This window comes from Carettochelys insculpta, chromosome 9 (genome assembly GCF_033958435.1).
Source record: "Carettochelys insculpta isolate YL-2023 chromosome 9, ASM3395843v1, whole genome shotgun sequence".
Classification (NCBI taxonomy): Eukaryota; Metazoa; Chordata; order Testudines; family Carettochelyidae; genus Carettochelys; species Carettochelys insculpta.
This window is the reverse complement of record NC_134145.1, coordinates 23,126,245-23,144,808: the sequence shown is the minus strand read 5'-3', so window position 1 is coordinate 23,144,808 and position 18,564 is coordinate 23,126,245. Positions and strand designations below refer to the sequence as shown.

At 40.4% G+C, this 18,564-nt stretch overlaps 2 protein-coding genes across 5 annotated transcripts in view; one reads left to right on the top strand and one right to left on the bottom strand.

Moving 5' to 3' along the window:
- TNNI3K (TNNI3 interacting kinase) overlaps positions 1-18,564 on the bottom strand; it is a 167,986-nt gene that overhangs the window by 26,357 nt on the left and 123,065 nt on the right. For 2 of the 4 annotated variants that reach the window (XM_075002559.1, XM_075002560.1), the window contains one exon: positions 5,729-5,878. The exons of the other annotated variants lie outside the window; for them this stretch is intronic. In XM_075002559.1, the coding sequence (XP_074858660.1) occupies positions 5,852-5,878 (27 nt within the window). In that variant the 3' untranslated portion in view covers positions 5,729-5,851. Of the gene's footprint in view, positions 1-5,728; positions 5,879-18,564 lie in introns of those variants that run through there. 4 annotated transcript variants of the gene reach the window in all.
- LRRC53 (leucine rich repeat containing 53) lies at positions 11,050-17,996 on the top strand. Its single transcript, XM_075003228.1, has 2 exons — positions 11,050-11,215; positions 15,457-17,996. The coding sequence occupies exons 1-2, from the start codon at positions 11,050-11,052 to the stop codon at positions 17,994-17,996; spliced, it is 2,706 nt and encodes a 901-aa protein (XP_074859329.1).

Sequence of the window (18,564 nt, the reverse complement as noted above, 5' to 3'; positions counted from 1 at the left end):
GAAAGACTGCCATTGATTGCAATTAACATGGATTAGGCCCATAATTAGTCACATGACGCATGCATTTATGTACTTTGCTGAATCAGGACCCCAGCCCTGTCAAAGCAACTTAGTTTTATTTTGATTAAAAAAAAGGCAAAAGCTAAACATAAAAGGAATGTATTATGAGTTGCTGTCTTTGATTTTCTGGGCACGCGTTTGCCTTTGGAAACAACTGCAATTATATTTTTCAGCAGGGAAACGTCTAAGTACCTGATACATGGGCACAGTCTGGTGGTGAAGTGACATGAGCTATGAGTTTGCCTTAAATTAATTGCAAATGTTAAGCTGTACTCTTTAATTTTAAGGCCCTTTAAAGAATGGGACCAAAATATCACATAAACACACACTGTTGTCTCACATGTACTGTATTGTTTAATAAATCGGGTAATGGAAAATTTTAGTCATAATTGCTGTCCACTGGATTTCTTTCTGGGCCATAAAATTCACCATTCTCTCATGACAAATTTAACTCTCCTTTTAAAAATGCAGAGGTGACTAATTTACTTAATTATCCACTTGCAATTAAACCCTGAATAATATATGTCAATATCATGAAATATTTGCTCTTTTTTTTTTAGGTACATTGCTTATTCTACTTGCTATGGTGATTCAGTTAATAACATCATGTCCCTCCTCATGCCTGGTATGCTCTGGAAATGTAACTCTGTGTCAAGGATTAACATATATACCAGGTAATTAAATAAGCCACTTTAAGAGAGCTGATATTTATTTCATACAGCAAGCTCACTGCAGTACTCTTATTTATATTGACTGAGTTTGGACTCTGCTTCTAAAAGCAAGTCTCTTGCTGTCTAAAGAGTGATAACATTGGCTTAGTGCTCTTTTGCCTAGCACCTTACCAAAGCCATTCTAAGGCCCTCTGAGGTAATTGAAAACCTTTGTTACTGTGGAGGGAGTCATTTCATGCAGCAAGGCTCCTTTAAAAATAGATTGTTTGACTAAATTATTGTCCACATTTTGTGCTAAGTTCAAGCCTTATATTGGCTGAACCAACTATGGATTGCCTCAAAACCTTGCCAGGCAATGCTACAGCATTAGTAAGATTAAGTCATATACCAGTGATACTGATTAGAATCAAAGTGCATTATAACATTATACTTCTGAAACAATGGTGTCTTTTCATTAGGGCTAAATGAGATGTAGAAATGCTACCAAGATACATGGACTTTATTCAGTACATATTGCTTGCTGAAGTCAACAGTTTAATAAGATACGTGATGAACAAATTTAAACAGAATGTAACTTTCATACTGACGCTAAATAACATATTTTGTTTATTGTGAAAGCAGCAAGCCTCTAACACTCATTTAGAAAAGAGAAAGGTGCTATCAGTTTAAGAAATCCGAAGTCCTAACAGCCATAAAACTGAATAACATTTGGCATGTAAATCATCTTTTATCCATAGTTCTCAAAGTGCTTCACTAAGGTGGGTAAGTATTATTAAGTCCAGCTTATGCAAGGGGATGCTAACTCAAAAGGAGGCTAAGGTCTTGATGTAAAGCCCAACAGCCTGCTAGTGACTGAGGCCTTGATTCAGAAAAGTACGACAAATGCTTAAGTCCCATTGCTTCAGTTATGCAAGTTCATATGTGGTGACCTGAGTAGGGACAGCCTTAAGCTCATACTCAAGTACTTCCCTGAAATGGGGCCAAATTGAACCACCGACAGAGCCAGAAATAGATTCCAGAACCCAAACAATCCAAGACTACAAGAATGCGAGTCCAGCATTTGCTTACAGAAAGCTATGGCTGCTATTAAGACTAAGTAGAGTACCATTATTCCAAATTCCAGCCCCAAACAATTACAAATTAAGCACCCAGTTTGCTATGAATTCTCCAGCTTCTGGAATGTCCTGCCTGAGGGCTTGTCTGCATTCGAAAACGCTATCACCGCATGGCTGAAGCACTGCTGAAGCCTCATTTCAGTGTAGAATGACCTCTGCTGATAGGAGGGGTTCTCTCACTGGAGTTGGTGATCCATCTCTCTGAGAGGTGCGTGTCATTGGAAGAATTTGCAGACAGCACTGAAGTGGACATTGGGAGTTAGGTCAGCTTCACTAGACCACTTGGGAGTGTGGATTTTTCACACCTCTGAATGGTATAATTAAAACCACTTTATTTTCTTAGATCAGGCCAGAGAAAAGCAGTGTTATTAGCATTGCTATCTGTGTTGCTGAACATATGAAACAGATTGTATTTTGAGTTCCTAGATTGTAGGATCTGAGTGTCTAAAGGTGACATCACTGTCCTCGTGCATGTGCAAAAGCAGTATTTTGTGCTTAGTTGTTGAGACACAGGCCTGGTCTGCACTAGGAAATAAACTTGGCTCACTGATGTCACTTAGAAGCACAAAAAGTCCACACCCAATTCCCAATGTCAACGGAGAAATTCTTCCACTGACTTAGCTGTGAATGGCTGGTGGGAGCATCTTGGCAGATGGAAGCACCCCACCCACCCATTTGTGTAAGTTTTGTGTGCAGCAAAGCACTGCAGTGGCACAGGAGCAGCCATGCAGCCAGGCTGCTGTAGCAATTCAAGTGTAGAGAAGCCTGCAGAACAAATAAATGGCCTGTCATTCTTTACATTATTCAGTGCGAGATAAAACAGAGAGAAGCTGGCCACTTCCTATTATCCATCGCTGGGGGGACTGGCAAAGTCCCAAAAATGCTACAAGTAAAAGATTTGTTTTTACTAAGCAACAAATCTTTAAGGCAAAACAATCTTTGACAGCACGTGCGCCATGGGATGTGCCAGTTTAAAGACACACAAGCCCTGCTATTGCTATGCAAGACAGAGTTTGTGTGCGCAGACAGATTAGCCTGCCTGTCCACCCCAGCTTGTGGGTGCATTAGGCTTATGTACTGGGCCGTGTACACACCTGAAGCAGAAGAATGTGGGTATGCGTCCTGAAGATTTAGCCCTTTGTATAATGTCAGCAACCAAAACAGAGTGATTTAAAAAGATTTCCTCCTCTTTTAAAGTGTTTGTGTAGCACTTGCAGAGTGGACCCCTGCTCTAGGAGAGGGTGTTTAGACTCCACCACATAATTAGTCAGTCAATCAATAAATGTTTTCAGTTAAAGCAACATATTTTCCCTCATTCCAGTAACAGGAAGAAGCCATACACACAAAAGTAAAATGATCCTTTTTTCTATAATATTTGATATGATCAGAAGCAAATTTTTCATTTACATTATTTGCATGACTGTTACTCTCCAGTCTGTTGAGCAAGGAGGGACGATAGTCTGGCCTTCCCTTTCATTTTAAAAATGGTCAGAAGAATCCAGTAACTTATGTTTGAGAGATGCTCCAATAAACGTGACATAACAGTAAGTTATTATGCACATTATAGCATTATCCCAGTTGGATTGGCCATAGTTTGAAGTCAAGAGGATATTTGCCTTACATCACACTGAGAAGTTTATTTAATGCAACACATGTCCAACAGGGGTCTGTGCTCTCCAGAGCATATGAGATTCCCATGTGAAAATCCTCAGGGCACCCAAAACAGAACAAACCCCCATCACATTTGCTACGTTGAGCCTCAAAAGAAAAACAACAACATATTGTAATGAAAACAAAACAAAACAAAAAACAACTGTGTGTGTGTGTGTGTGCAGATAAACATTAATACCCATGAATGGGTTAGGTAGTTCAAATGCCAGTGCCACTTTGGGTGGTGGTGGGGGGGAGGATTGGACCTTTAAAAACAGTAGAGGTGGTGTAAGACAGGAATGAGGCCTGCTGATGAGCACAGCTCTTGCCTGCACCATGTCTGGCCCCAAATGGTAGTTTTGCAGTTCCACGAGCAATGAAAAAATTCAACCCAAAATAAAAACAGTGACAGTTATAAGCAATGCATTAACTTGGCCTTCTAGTGGAACAGATGGGTTTTTCTTTCTTGAGCAAATATGTCATGTCAGTGCACTACTAAAAAAAAAATCTAATATACTGATGCATGCAGGTTATGATGAATAACCCTGCGCCTCAGAGGAGGGCTACCTGTCTGCAGTGTAACCTAGACAAGATAGAAATTATGCTGGTGACCTGGGGGAAGCTGCCGGAAGGGCTGGCAGACTTACTGTTGGTGCCACGGACTGAGGGTGTGTTGTTACTGCAGTTTGAACCACAGCTGTGTAACCTGGTGCGTTGCTAGGACCTGACAGACGAGTTGGTATTAGAGAAAGGACCACCTCGAAGAGTCAGTATCAGAGCAAGGACCGCAAGGACCTGGATGCGCAGGCAGGGCTACTTGCCAGTAGCTTTTTTGCTCCCATCTATACATGGCAAAAAAGAGAATCTTTTCTCTCTGATGTGGGGCCCTTACCACAGCTATCCCCCTTTGTCATGGTACGGTTAGATTGTTGCAATGTCCTCTACATGTGGCTCAACCTCTAGGTTACTGGGAAACTGATGCTAGCGCAGAACTCTGCAGCCTGCCTTGTAAGTGGAGTTCCATGCTGCAAGCATATTGCATCAATGCTTTGGGGACCAGCATGCTCCTGGGTGGAATGCAAAGTGTTCTATTCAGCTCTGAAGCTATTCATCTACTGTGTGGACCTGGCAAACTCCCCATGCGCTGGCTCCATAGATGAGTCCAGGGAGGGTGCTAGAGTGGGAGCTGCATTTCTGCAACTGGGAGACAGCTGGCATGGGCAGCAGGTGGCTCTCTGTGAGACGGTCACCCTCCTGGTTCACCAGAGGCTGGGTCAATTAACCACCCAAGAACTCTACAAAACCCATTCTTTTCCACCAGGTTTTTGTGGTGGGGGAGTAGGCTGAGAGGTTTGGGTCTATTTTAATGTCCTCAGTAATTTGTTGGTGAATATTCATGTACCTGTCAATCTGAGATGATCATTCTTTTGTCCCATGTTATTAATTTTTGAAGTGGAGCCTATGAAGAATTTTAGAAATCTAAATAAATACAATATGAAGCATTTCCTTAAAATCAGAATACGTGAAAAAAAGATTTATTTTCCCATCCGTAAAACTCCTTGGTAGTGCTAAGATCTTAACTCAGGCATAATCCAGGCCTATTTCCTGTAGCTAATGTCTCTCTTCCTCTTTTTTACAGCTGTTCCTCCAGCCACAAAAGCTTTAATTGTTACTGATGGAAACATCACTTCAGTAGAAAGCTTCAGCTTGTCGCTCCTGTTCAACATAACCCTACTAAGGCTAAGCAGCAACCGAATTGCAGACATTAAAGAAAATGCATTTAATGGGCTTCGAGATCTAAGGACGCTACTGCTAGACCAAAACCAATTATTGAGTTCTTCTCTCAGTGATCATACCTTCAGTGAGCTTCAAAAGCTGGAAGTCCTGGTGCTAAGCAACAATGTTTTGAGCAATATCAATGGGATCTGGTTCAAAACTACAAAGAGTCTTATGAGGCTGCAGCTAAATGGGAATCGAATCACTACTCTGATGGCCAGCAGCTTTGGAGCAGCATGTCTTGATAGTCTTAGGAGTTTGGATTTATCTAACAATTTCATTAGTTACATTGAGAAAAATGCCTTCCAATGCCTACCTCAGCTGAAAGAAATGGACCTTTCTCGGAACAGGCTGGCACTCATTCCAGACACGTTTTCTCCACTCACTCAGCTAATTCTTCTAGGTTTAGATCAAAATCAGTGGGATTGCACGTGCCAACTTTGTGATCTAGCCTTCTTCTTAAGGAGTTATGTGAATTCTACAAGCAGGTTGCTCAAAAATGCCAATGATATAAACTGCAAAACTTCCCAAAACCCAGCAGTTCACAATGTGCTTGAGCTGACAGAGGTCAACTGTGACTCAGATCTTCAAAATATGACTGCAATTCTAGGAAACAAAAAGATGAATTCCTATTGGTGTGATGTTACTCTGGTAGCTGTATTTTGCGTTGTAGGTAATGTATAATCCTGGCCCTCTACTTTTTTATGCACATGAAATATCTTGTCTATGCTTTTACTTCATACTGAAAACATACAGGCCAAGATCTTCAAACTTGGGTACCTAATGTTAAAGGCCTACATTTATGGTTAGGCTTCCAAATAAGTGGCTTGATTTTTGAAGAGAGTTGAATGTACTCAGGTCTTAATTGTCTTAGTTGCCTAACTTTAGGCATCTGAATTTGAAAATAATGGCCCTTGTGTTTATTAATTGCCCAGATGTTTACAAACCTCTATATCATATGACAATGATTGCAGTGGATCAGACCGACAGCCCACCTAACTCAGCATTCTATTTCTGACAGGGACTTGGGTGATCCCAGCACAGACAGCAAATATCAGACTGGAGCTACATAAATCCACTTTCTAGCTCTTTAGCTTTTTTATACACACGAAATAAGTTGTCTAAATTGTTAGGTATCCATATTGAATACAGGTTGAACCTCTCTAATCCAGCAGCCTAGGGACCTGACCGGTGCCGGATGAGACAATTTGCCAGACCACAGGAAGTCAATACTGTCTAGCACATTACCAACATTTCCACTGGTTGCTGGGCTCTTAGAAGACATTCAGAGGCAAAATACTGCTAAATAACAGCACAGAACACTAAGAGCCACAGAACACTGGTTCCTAGAAACAAACTTTATGGGACCACGGAAAACTTGGCCACAGAAAATCCATGATAGGCGGTCATTCAGCTGACTAAAATTATGACATTATGGATGTTGCTGGACGAGAAACTGCCAGATTAGAGAGGTTCAACCTGTATTATGAGTGTAGATGCCATTGCCTCATCTCAAAAAAGACATATTGGAATTGGAAAAGGTTCAGAAAAGGACAACAAAATAATTAGAGGTGTGGAATGACTGCCTTATGAGAAGAGATAAATAAGACTGGGGATTTAAAACCAAACAGAAGTATTTTTTACACAATACATAGTGCACATTTCACTTCCTTAAAGAGACCTGTGAAAGTGCAATCTCTTGGGATATACAAGCCTGCAATGAAGAGACAGTTTATGAAGTCCCAGACAGCTCCTTGTTCCAGATGAATACAATAGCAGACCTGTATAAGGCCCACTGAACATCCAGAAAGAGGTCTAGACCTCACAAAAAAGGACCCTTCACAAGTGTCACATGTAATTCTGAGATGTCAACCAAATGGAAGTTTTGTCAGCCTGGTCAAAGGTCAGAAATCGGTCTCTTTTCATTTCCTACCTGCCTGGCAGAGTATTACATCAAATAGATGGGTCCTAGAGACGATTTCAGCAGGGTATCCCATACAATTCCATTTCATCCCTCCTTCTCATTCTCCCTCCCTGCCACTCTCTCGGGGTGCTTTTTCATGGGGTGTCCCAGTGCAGGATTCTGAACTTCTTTCACTTTTTCACCACTTCAGGCTGGCAGGTCTTGCACTGATAATTCCAACTTGTGGATGTTGTGAAGACAAGACTGTAATGGTAAAAAAAAAGAACTGGAGAAGTTCATGGAGGATAGGTCCATCAACGGCTATTAGTCAGAATGGGCATGGATGGTGTCCTTAGCCTCTGCTAGCCAGAAATTGGGAATGGGTCATAGGGGATGGATCACTTGATGATTACCTGTTGTGTGCATTTTCTGTCAGAAGATGGGATACTGGGTTAGCTGGACCTGTGATCTGCACATTGCTGTTCTTGTGTACCAGACCATCTAGCCTAATAGCCATTGATGGATTATATTTCCTGAATTTATGTATTTCTTCTTTAAACTCGGTTACAATTTTGCGCTTCACAACATCCTACGGCAATGAGTTGATTATGTCTTGTGTGAAGAAGTGAATTTTTTGTTTGTTTCAAACCTTCCACCTATTAATTTTATTGGGTGACTCTGAGCCCTTGTGTTTGTGAGGGGGCGGACAACGTTTTCCTATGCACTTTCCCCACACATTCATGATTTTGTAGACCATTATCATCTTCAGTGTTCCCTCTATTTTTTTCCATCCATGGGTGCAATACATTTTGTTATGTGCACCAAGGCATGTGTAGATGTGTACCACCAATAGAAACACATGTTGCTGGCTGTGGGCACTCTGCTGACCATCCAGATCTCTCCTGGGCAGATGCCCAAATGCTCATCTTACAGAGAACACTGATCACTGAACAGTCCCCATCTTTTTAACTGGGCGTTGTATGGAAGCTGTTCTATACCCATAATAATTTTTGCTGCCCTTCTCTTCAACTTCTCCAGTTCCAGCAGATGTTTCTTGAGATGGGTCCACCAAAAATGAACGCAGCATTCAAGGTGTGTAGGTACCTTGGATTTATAGTGCAATACCATGATATTTTTTGGTTTTACCTATCCCTTTCCTAAATGTTCCAAACATTTGGTTTGCTTTTCTGATTCGTGCTACACATTGAGCAGACATTTCCAAAGAACTATCCATGATTTCGAGATCTTTTTTCCTGATCAGGAACAGCTAATTTAGATGTCTTCTTTTTATATGTATATTTCAGATTGTATTCCCAGAATGCATTACTTCGCATTTATTAACCATGAATTTGTTTATTAAGTAGAACTTTCAATGAGCATTTTATTGTATTAGCCTAATAGTCAGTAGTGATTCAGGACACAACAGGCAATGTTTGTAGCAGTTCCTATCACAAATCATTTTAAGCAGATTGGCTTGGTTGCTCTTTCTCTCCCTTCACCATCAAATTCCTCAAAACACCTAAAGAATGTTGCCATCCTCTCTGTGGAATGAAGCAACAGTTATGCCTTGTATGTCTCATGGATTCCTGTGCAGCTGTCAACTTCTGTCCTTGTACATACCCAGGTACAGTTTTACCTTACAGTCTAAAGTCTAGCCTGCAGCCATAGCATTGCCAGAAGTCAGACCGCCTCAGGCTGTGATTTTGTTTGATTTCACAAGCTAAGAAAGGTTAGATCTAGTCAGTGCTTGGACTGCCAAGGAAAACAAACCAACGAATCACATGGGGGCTGTAGGCAACGAGACTGGTGATACGGTAGGTGGAACTTCTCCTACTGAGTGTAAAGAGAACCAATGCTCTGCAATATTGCTTGGCAGCAGACAGCTGGAGATGCCATCAGACCTAATATTCACCTGCTCAGGTTCATTGAAAGAGCTCTCATGCACATATTTATCACTTGGATTAATCATTTGCTGGCCCACTGGTGTGTTACCATGGCTTTGCCAACAGCCTCTGAATGGCTGTTTGGACCCAGGAGGCTTAGCTCCAAATTCAGGAGCTTGATTTTGTTTTTGGAAAGCCGTCACATTTTTTCTATTAAAAATTAGCATTTGTTTGTAATGAGCCCCGGCCTGCCAGGTGCTGCTCCCCCTGTGCCCCAGAGAGGGAAGACCTCAGTAACAGCTCTACTGAGCTACAAGTTAACATTTAGCTGTATCTAGGCAGGGTGGTGGGGGACCAGCAGAGTGGAGTAATCCTTCTTTTAAGACTACAGAGACAACTCCAAGCTAAGGCTGTAACATCTGTAATGCTAGTATCCATCCCATCCAAAGCCTGGAGGTAGGCCCAGGCTAAGGGCAAGGTGATCAAGGAGGATCCTTGGCCGTGACGCCTTCAGGGCCCCATGCTCTAACTGACTATAGTATTTGCTGCCCACTGACTGGACCCGCTGTCAAAGTGCCACCTTGGGCCCTCCTGGGCCACCTCCGCCTGGAGGAGAGGTCCCAGTGCATCTGTTCAGAAATGCATCCTGTGACCTGGCCCCCTCAAGTAACCACCACAACTGTGGCAGATGGAAGCCCTAAAGAACTACCACCAATCTGCCCCCATAGGCACCTTGCCCACACTTTACATATTGCTACAAGAAGTAGGTAAGTTCATGAAGGATAGGCCCATCAAAGGTTGCTAGCTAGGATGGGGAAGCATAGTGTCTTTAACCACTGTTAAATAAATCTCTGGACACAGATTTATTTAAGGCTGTAAAAAAATCATATGACTATTTAACTCTCCTGGTGGAGATAGAGTGATGACATAACTGAACATAGTACGGTAAAACATTTGCAGCAGCAGACAGAGGTATGGCTGTGGCTTATTTTGGCATTTCCTGACTTTGGGTGCTTAAAGATTCCACCTTAATGCTTTCTGTATATTGGTTTTCAGTACCTAATTTTATAGATGACTTACCCTTTTCTTGTCTACGTGTTGCATTCACTGTACAGTTGCTCATTTTAGGAGGCTGAGTTTTTCAAGCTGTTTTTAACTTCATTTTTGGAGAGTTTACATAAAGCTTCATTCATTTGGGAGGCCGTGGGTGGCATTTCAGAATGGTAAGATGACCTTTCTAGAAAAAGGCAAGGGAATTTGAGCCTATCAGACTTGACAGCCCCCCTTTAATTCAGTAATTGTACCACAGAAGAAATGGAGTCTCAGCTTCTCCTTTCTGCTAAAGAAATCTCAGACATATTCCCAATCATTACAAATGCATTTTCTTCTTGAATTATTGCTACAGAAAATGTTGCATGAGATAGCTCTATGGAAAGATCGAATAATACCGATGAAATATTCACTGCTTAATTGGGTATTTTTCCTATATCTTAACAACACTGTAAGGCAGGAAAGCTACCATGGAAATTTTAATTAATTCCATTCCTGCTTGTATATTTAATATTGGATGATTTATACCTTTATGTACCTTTATGATTGTGTCTTTGATGAACCTTGTGTCTGTCACAGGAGCTGTTGGTCTCACTTGCCTAGTTTTAACCCTCTTTAACTGGAAACTTCAACAAGGCAAAGCAAATGAACACACATCAGAAAACTGCTGTTGCAGAACTCTAGATGAATCCCAATGTGGTCATGAGGGAAGAAATTACCTCATGGAGGGATACTGTAACTGCCACTTAACTGGGGAAAATGAAATAAAGGTCACATCCATTGTGGGGTCTGGCAGGGAAATGCCATTTTTACAGGAATACAGGCATCAAGCAACAGTACAGGCAGACGCTATGTCCACTGGGCTAGACGCAGCCCTCAGAAGCATTCAAACTGAGAAAGAATACCAAAAGAGTGGCTCATATTTCTGCCTTAAATGCAGAATGGTAGAGTCCTCTCCTCAAGAGCTTTATGAGACTATGTCTATAACGAATGAAACAGGTGGCCTGACCAAAGATTTCGACAGGAGAGTTAAAAGCCAAAACAGCTTTGAGCAGTGGGAAGATTTCCAGACTACAGTGACGCAGGAACGTTCAAAGATTGAGAAAGGTGAGTTTCCTTTTCAAAGACAGTACTGACAGGATCGAACGGCAGTAGGGTTACCATGTAAAACAGAGGATACCCCTGAGAGGGGGTGTATCTGTGTCAGTATATACCAACTCATGTTGTATGAATAGGTTATAGCATATATAGGAAAATAATATAATGTGAGTTAGATACTGTTACAGATACACTTTCTCTCAGGGGTGTCCTCTTTTTTGAAAGGCCAAATATAGTAACCCTAAATGGCAGGAAGCAATAGTAACTTTGAGATACCAAAATAAATATTCTGAGCTTCATTGTCCATGGCTTTGGCAGCAATTTATACTTGAGGAACGTGGGGAATTTGGTAACATTTTACACCCACTGTGCCAGGTATAAACGACTAAACCACGTGCAAAATAGTAAAGAATCAAGACCAGATGCAAGACGGTAAAAGTTTCCTGTTTCTGAAATGGGTGTAACATGAGGCCTTAATTCTGCTAAAGTAGGACAAGCATAAGATCAGTCATCAGTGTTAAAGAGAGGGACATTTGGCTGTCCTCTGAGGTGTCGAAAAAGCAGACTAGTTTGTTGAAAAGCAGACAGTCCTATAGAAAGCAGGTTATCATGTTTCCCTACCCTTCCTTCACTCTCCCAGAGCTTTTTATCAATAGCAATCTTGCCTTTCAAAAGAAACACCTCCCCCCACACTCCCAAATAAGAACAATGGGAGGATACTGGCATTTCATAATGACATCTGACAGGCTTGAACTTGAGTGGTTATCCATCTTGTTGTAACAATATTGCAGTTAATACTCCTTATGCAACCTGACAAATCAATGAAGTGACCCTGCATTGACAGTGTCAGTCCAGGTATGCTGGCGAGAAGTGAACTCTGATTTTGTGGTTGGGTTGATGGATTGCACTGGAAAATACCTGCCTCTGTCACAGTCCTCATCAGTGATGTCAAGTTTCTTACATAATGAGTTTTTAAAAAGGAAACTCAAATGTCTGATGTTTAGGGAAATCCTAAAATAATGACCATGTCTACACTGCCCGAGTCGTCAGCTCTGCGGCCAGCAGAGATATGCTAAGCAAGTTTCTGGAAATTGCAGATGGCTTCCAATTTGCATACTCACACAGCTAATTAGCATAGTCACGCAAGATTTCGCTCTTGTTAGAGGGATCTGCCAGCAGGAAATAGGCCATGCAGACTTGCCTCTGCCAGTTACATCCACTTCTGTCACCAGTCCCTTATGCCTGAATTTTTATTTCAAACTAAGCTATTCCAGAAGAGATTTTCTGGAATAGTTCACTTTGAAATAGCGCACCTACACACAAAATGCATTTTTTAATAGCACTCAGTGGTTGTAATTCCGAAATAACTTTGCTGGGTAGACACACCCTCCATGTGCTTTACTGTCCTCTGCATTGTTCCCTATGTATGGATTGTTCCCTTCTTATCCCAATGAGGCAAAATTTCATCTTCCAATCTGCACTATCACTGCTTTCAGAAAACTCCACTATCACTCAAGCACAACAAAATCCTGCCAGTCTTCCATTATATTAACCATTACTTTAAGCAGGCTGTTGCTCTGCTTCTCCCATTTCATTCTGTGATATCTCTTTATTTAGGTGACTTATGCAGGACAACATGGAGCACGCTAGCTCTTGTGAGCGCTCCTGCAGAAAGAGCTTATATCCAGTGATTTACGGGTTTAGTTCATAACCAGAAATCCGATTATAATATACTTATTTCATACGTGTTATCTGTTTTCCTTTTTTAATTTAGAGAGGTATTCCCTGGGGCTTCCACGTTATTCTCCAGATGCCACACATTTATCAATTTATTTTCCTAAAGTTGCAGCTTCTTTTAAAATAGGCATTTTAAGCTTGTTTATGAGCAGCAATGAATTTGAATTTATTCATTTGCTTTCAGAAGTGACACTCTGCTAATTCATTTTTATGAAAGATGCAGGGCTAAAGGCAGAGCCTTGGGAGAGATATTCCAAATGTTAAAAGTTACAGAGACTTCAGGCAATACCATGAGAAGCACTGAACAAAATGGAGTTAATGGCAGATGGAGCTGCACAGCACCTCTCAATACAGCTGTATGAATAATGGATTTTCCAGTTTGTTAGCAGTTAAAAACAATAGGGGAAAAACTGGTCTGATGGAACTAAAAATGAAATGTTTCAGTGCTTTCATCTAATCAAAAAGTCAAAAATGTCATTTCATGTGACCCAGAACAAAATGTCTCACTTAAATTTTGGCTATTTTCAAGATTTTAGAAATTTTTTAAAAATTCTAAAGGAAAAGTTGTTTCAAACCAAAAGATCAATGGTTCATGCGCAAAAGTGTTTTAATCTAGCATTTGGTGGCAGGCTTGTTCTGCTCCCCTTCCACCCTTTTTTTCCAACACAGGCAATTTTGCAAAACCAATACAAATTTAGTGTGGACAAATCTACATTTTGACCACAAATGTGTTTTGTTGACAATCTCCACCTAGATATACTCCCCCAAGGCTTGATGAGAAGGAAATTTAGGACCAGATTTTGAGTGTTTTATTCACATTGGTGAGCTAGTTTCACAGATCATCCCACTATATGTAACAAGGTTACTCTTCCTGTGAGTAACTGCTCATTACTGGAATATCGTTCACAATATGGAAAAATTGGGTTGCTTTCCGAAGATAATTCTCATTCCTGCCCTCCCCCATCACCAACACTGTGGGCTCTTTACTTACCTAAGGGATGATCTCGAAGGACTCTACTGTTTGCTCTCATTCTGTCATCTCAGGATTTGCCCTTTCCACTTTTCTTTGTATAGCAGGCATGAAGGACAGGACACAACAACAATATTCTGTGAATTGGCCCACTGAAGGGAGTGGGGAAATTGGTTCCTACTGTACTTTCTGTCTGCAGGCTCACCTCCCTGACACAGCCAAGTTCTATCACTCTAGGAAGTAGAAGTAATATTTTCTAAAGCACTTCAGTGGCTTAAAAGACTAAGCCTCATTTTTAAAAGTAACGTAAGTATTCAGGTACACAAGTTCCATGAACTTTCAAGGAGACATAAGCTCCTAAATCACTTTTGAAAATGGGACTCAAGCATTTCTGAAAACTTTTCCATAAAAATTCTTTCATTTTTCCAAACTCAGATGTCACTGAAGAGAAAACAAATACAGTTATATTAGGGAAAACTGAATATAAAAATATACTAAGTTGAAGGAAATAGGTTCTTACTCATTCTTTCAGTTGGCCTTTGTTATTTCACTTAAATCATGACACCAAAAATAGATGTAATCAAATCTTTCTCCTGAGTTTGACTATTTCTAGGGTTTTTCCGGCAGACTAACTCTTGTCTGCATCCTTAGTTCCCTGTGCAGCCTTGCTCTTTGGGTGGCTCCAACAAAATCTACCTATTGGCATGAGTCAGAAAAACACTGTTGCACCTTTGCACAACGTAGTATGTGCCAGACAGTGCAGAGTATCAGCAGAAGAGCCTTGTACTGCTATACCCAATCTTTGAACATACCACCTGTTACACTGCTTTAACATAACTATAATCACACATACTATCCTATGGATATGTAGCCCAATGACCAGCACATTTCAGCCCCAGCCCTGGGAACTACAAGTTGTGGACCACAAACTGCAGCATGCTGGGAGGACTCCCTAGTTCCTGCCAGGATGTGCACCCTGCCCCCAGCAGGGTCTCAGCAGAGACTGAGCTGAAGCAGCATGCAGGCTGCAGACAGAGGAGCCGGTCTGCTGACTTGTATCCTGTTTTGCATTTTTCTACAGAGTAAAGCCTGATTTTGGTGGTTTGTCTGAGTGGGTCTGGTCTGAGGTGCACACACAAATTAACATACAACGCAGAGCACACCAAGGAGCCTCAGGCCTAGTCTCCCAAGTTATGCAAGAAATCGCAAGGCTTCCCCTGTGCTGATTAACCTCACACTGGGCTAGTGGACAGGAGGGTTTACAGATAGTTCTGATTAAGACTGAAATTTTCAAAATTCAGTCAGTCAGTTTAAATTCAACTGATTAAAATGTGACTCCAGTATGTGAGTGTAATTACCAGAGTACTATAGAGTTAAAATGTCTTACCCAGATTTGATTGGAATATTACAGTAGCTAAATGTTGATGTTATACCACAAGCAGAGAGAGTTCTTTTGGCATTATGTACAGAGGTGTTCGAATGTGTTTAGTCAGTGTAATAAAACTCTTCCATGTGCTAAATACCAACATTTATTATTTAGCAGGTATCAGGCATGACACATCTAACAGAAGATGTGCAATTCCTATGCCTGCCTTGGCAAAAGAAGGACTTGAAAAGTGTTCAATAAATGAATCACAGCAGCTTCCATCAGAAGCAGAAGACAAGACTTTAAAACATTACAGGCAAAGATATTTTATTACCAACTCACCAACAGCACCTAACACATCAATAGAGTCAAAGGAATGTTGTGTGCAAAAGACTTTAGAAAGTCATAGATTACAATGTGATGATCAATGTGGATTGCTGGAAAGGAGGAAAAATATTTCTTCACAGCCACACATCTCCCTTATCTGTAAATATGTGAACTGTGATAAATTCCAGGGCTATACAAAAGAAAAGAAAGAAAATCACAGGGAAATGTTAAAGTTGGAGAAAGAGCAAACCAAAGCTAATACAAGAGTAGTAGGAGATGACTTTATGAGTGATGAAGACATGATGTCATCATCAGGAATCAAGAAAAGATATATTCCAAAAAGTGTTAACTTTTATGTACCTGGCCTGGCAACAATAAACAATTTGGATGCGTTGATGATGGACTCCAGTGAGGTAGGATCTCATAAGAAGAGTATTCGAGGAAACCAAGTGATCACTTTGGAAAGCGGAATGCACAGCAGTTCAGAAACAAGAAGTGAAGAAGCTAAATTGTCTTCTGCTAAGCAAGACCTTGGAAGGAAAAAATGGGTGAGAGAATGTGAAGTCAAACAAAAGAATAAAATGAAAACTAAAGGACCAGACATTTTAACAGTAAAATTAAATTTACATCCCTTCAGAAAAGTGAGAATCCACCCACAGAAATCCTTTTGTAGTGAAAAACCACAACAAAAGCCTGATCATCAACACAAAGAGCCACCAAATGACTCTAAGAAGAAACTGTCCCACGCTTCCAACAAAGAGTTGAAAAGAAAAAAAAGAAAATCAAACCAAGGGTTTTCTGCAGTTCCCCAAGTGCAGCAAAGCACCAGAGAAGAGAGGAAGATTTATTCCAAAAATGTTGCTATGCAGTTCTTTGACAAGCAGACCTCTGCTATGAGCAAAAATGCCAAAAGTGCAACTATTATAACAAGTGCTGATGCAGCAGAATTATCTGAAGAAAAGTGCAATAATCCAATAGTGAGTGTTCCTCCTCCTTTTGAGAATATTTCCAATGCAAGAAATTCTAAAGGTCTCACATCACCTGTGCCTGCAGAAGCTGTAATGTATAATGAGAATTTACTTCTGCCTTCAACAAAGGAAACTTCAAAGACTGTTATTCCAACTATATCTCTTGCAACTCAGAATTCAGTAAATACTTCACAAAATGGGGCAAATGATATTTCCATACCCCTGAATTCTAGAGAAGTAAATGCAAAAGACACAGGGGCTACAGACTCACGTGTGTACCAAAATTCACAGATGACTACCAGAAAGCAAAAAGGTTTGCATTCTTCTTCAGGTCTTACTGCCCAAACACAAATCACAGGCAACTTAGAGAATAAAAATGCCAACAGTGAATGTGTTTTGGGACTGAGATCAGTTATGCAGAACACAGTGAAAAACGTCAGTCACGGCCAGATGGAAAACCAAGTATTAAAAAGCCAGAATGAAAACTTAAACATGATAGAAAGATTGGAGAGTTGTGAAAAGGTGAAGGAATGTGAATCATTAGAAGAAAAGCTACTTGCTGTGGAATCTTATACCATCACTGCGATACCTCAGATTCCACCAGATAGCCACTCAATTGCACCAGAAACGTGTTTTGTTCCCAAACCAAGTAACACAGACTCTTCAAATCACAGCACGAGTTTGCTTCAGTATACTGAAACCAATAAGCATTTAACTATCAGGAGCAAAGAAGGAGCTGACAATACTGATAACCTGCATGGAACAGTTCACATGGAAGATGGGGTAAAAATAGAACAGAGAGAATATAAACAGCCATCGAATGACAGTGAATTACTGTCTGAAGTGTTAATTCCAGGCACACAAGTGAACTTAGATGGGATATCTGAAGTTATACCACAAACTCAGAATGATGTGGCAAATGAAAGATGTAAATTATTTTGTACAAGCACTGTCAAAGTGTCTATTATGTCTAACACATCCAGTATCCCCAGTTCTCCTAAAACTAGAAATATGCTACCATGTAGCAACATCAGTTTTCAGATAAATAATAATATGCACATGGAGAACGTGCAGAATTTGCAACATGTTCAAAACAATCAATCTGATGAAGATAACAATACACATGAAGAAGGTGAAATGGCACTGGAAGAGTATAAAGAGCCTTTTGTGTTATCAGAGTTAAAAGACATTAGTTCTGAGGCAGAAAATGAAGCGTCTTTAATTCCTAGCAGAATAAATGATGCTGAAAACTCTGCTCCAGAAGCTACACTGTACCCACCATCTGCTGAATGCGCTAATACATCACCCTTAGAGGCAGAGCAAAGTGATGAAAATAACTCAAATAACAATCACATTCCTCTGTTGCTTGCTTCCAAACAACAGACAAGCAAGCCCAGCCTTTCTGAAAATTCATTACTGTAGCAGATAATTTCAACAAGTCAATGAACATAAAACAATATTTGATTGACTCAGATAAAAAATGCAAAACCAATGAACTAGAGACGTTTTGCTTGATTAACTGAATACCATTTCTGGGGAAAGGAGACATCAGAAGACAGACACAGGCATGGTATTTTTAGAGCAGCCAAAAAGTAAAATTCATGGCATAAACATGAGAAAGATAAAACAGAACTGTTAACTGACCAGAACAGCAATTGACGTTTATGAACCAGAATATATACTGTGTATTTCAGACAATGTACAAAATTATGTTTATAACTGCTATAAACACTGCTGCTTTCTATTGTTTACAAGTTACATTATTTAAAACATTTCTGTGCTCCATTTATTACAGTGTTTGTTGAAGATAATGTAAAATCTTCTTTTTATCTATAACTCTTATATTCTACTTTAAAGTCATGTAGATCTCTATGATTTCTGGTTTCCTGGAGCTGTAAAACCTTTCTTACCCATTAAGTTCTCTTTGGGGAAAGGAACTAAATGAAATCTGGCCAAACTGCGGGGAGGATGGAGGGGAGTAGTGGATGGA

Excerpts from the sequence above, each read along its gene's own strand:
- LRRC53 (XM_075003228.1), top strand. The coding sequence starts at position 11,050 with ATGGTAGAGTCCTCTCCTCAAGAGCTTTATGAGACTATGTCTATAACG. Across the intron at positions 11,216-15,456 it reads ACGTTCAAAGATTGAGAAAG|GTATCAGGCATGACACATCT; the intron begins GTGAGTTTCCTT and ends ATTATTTAGCAG.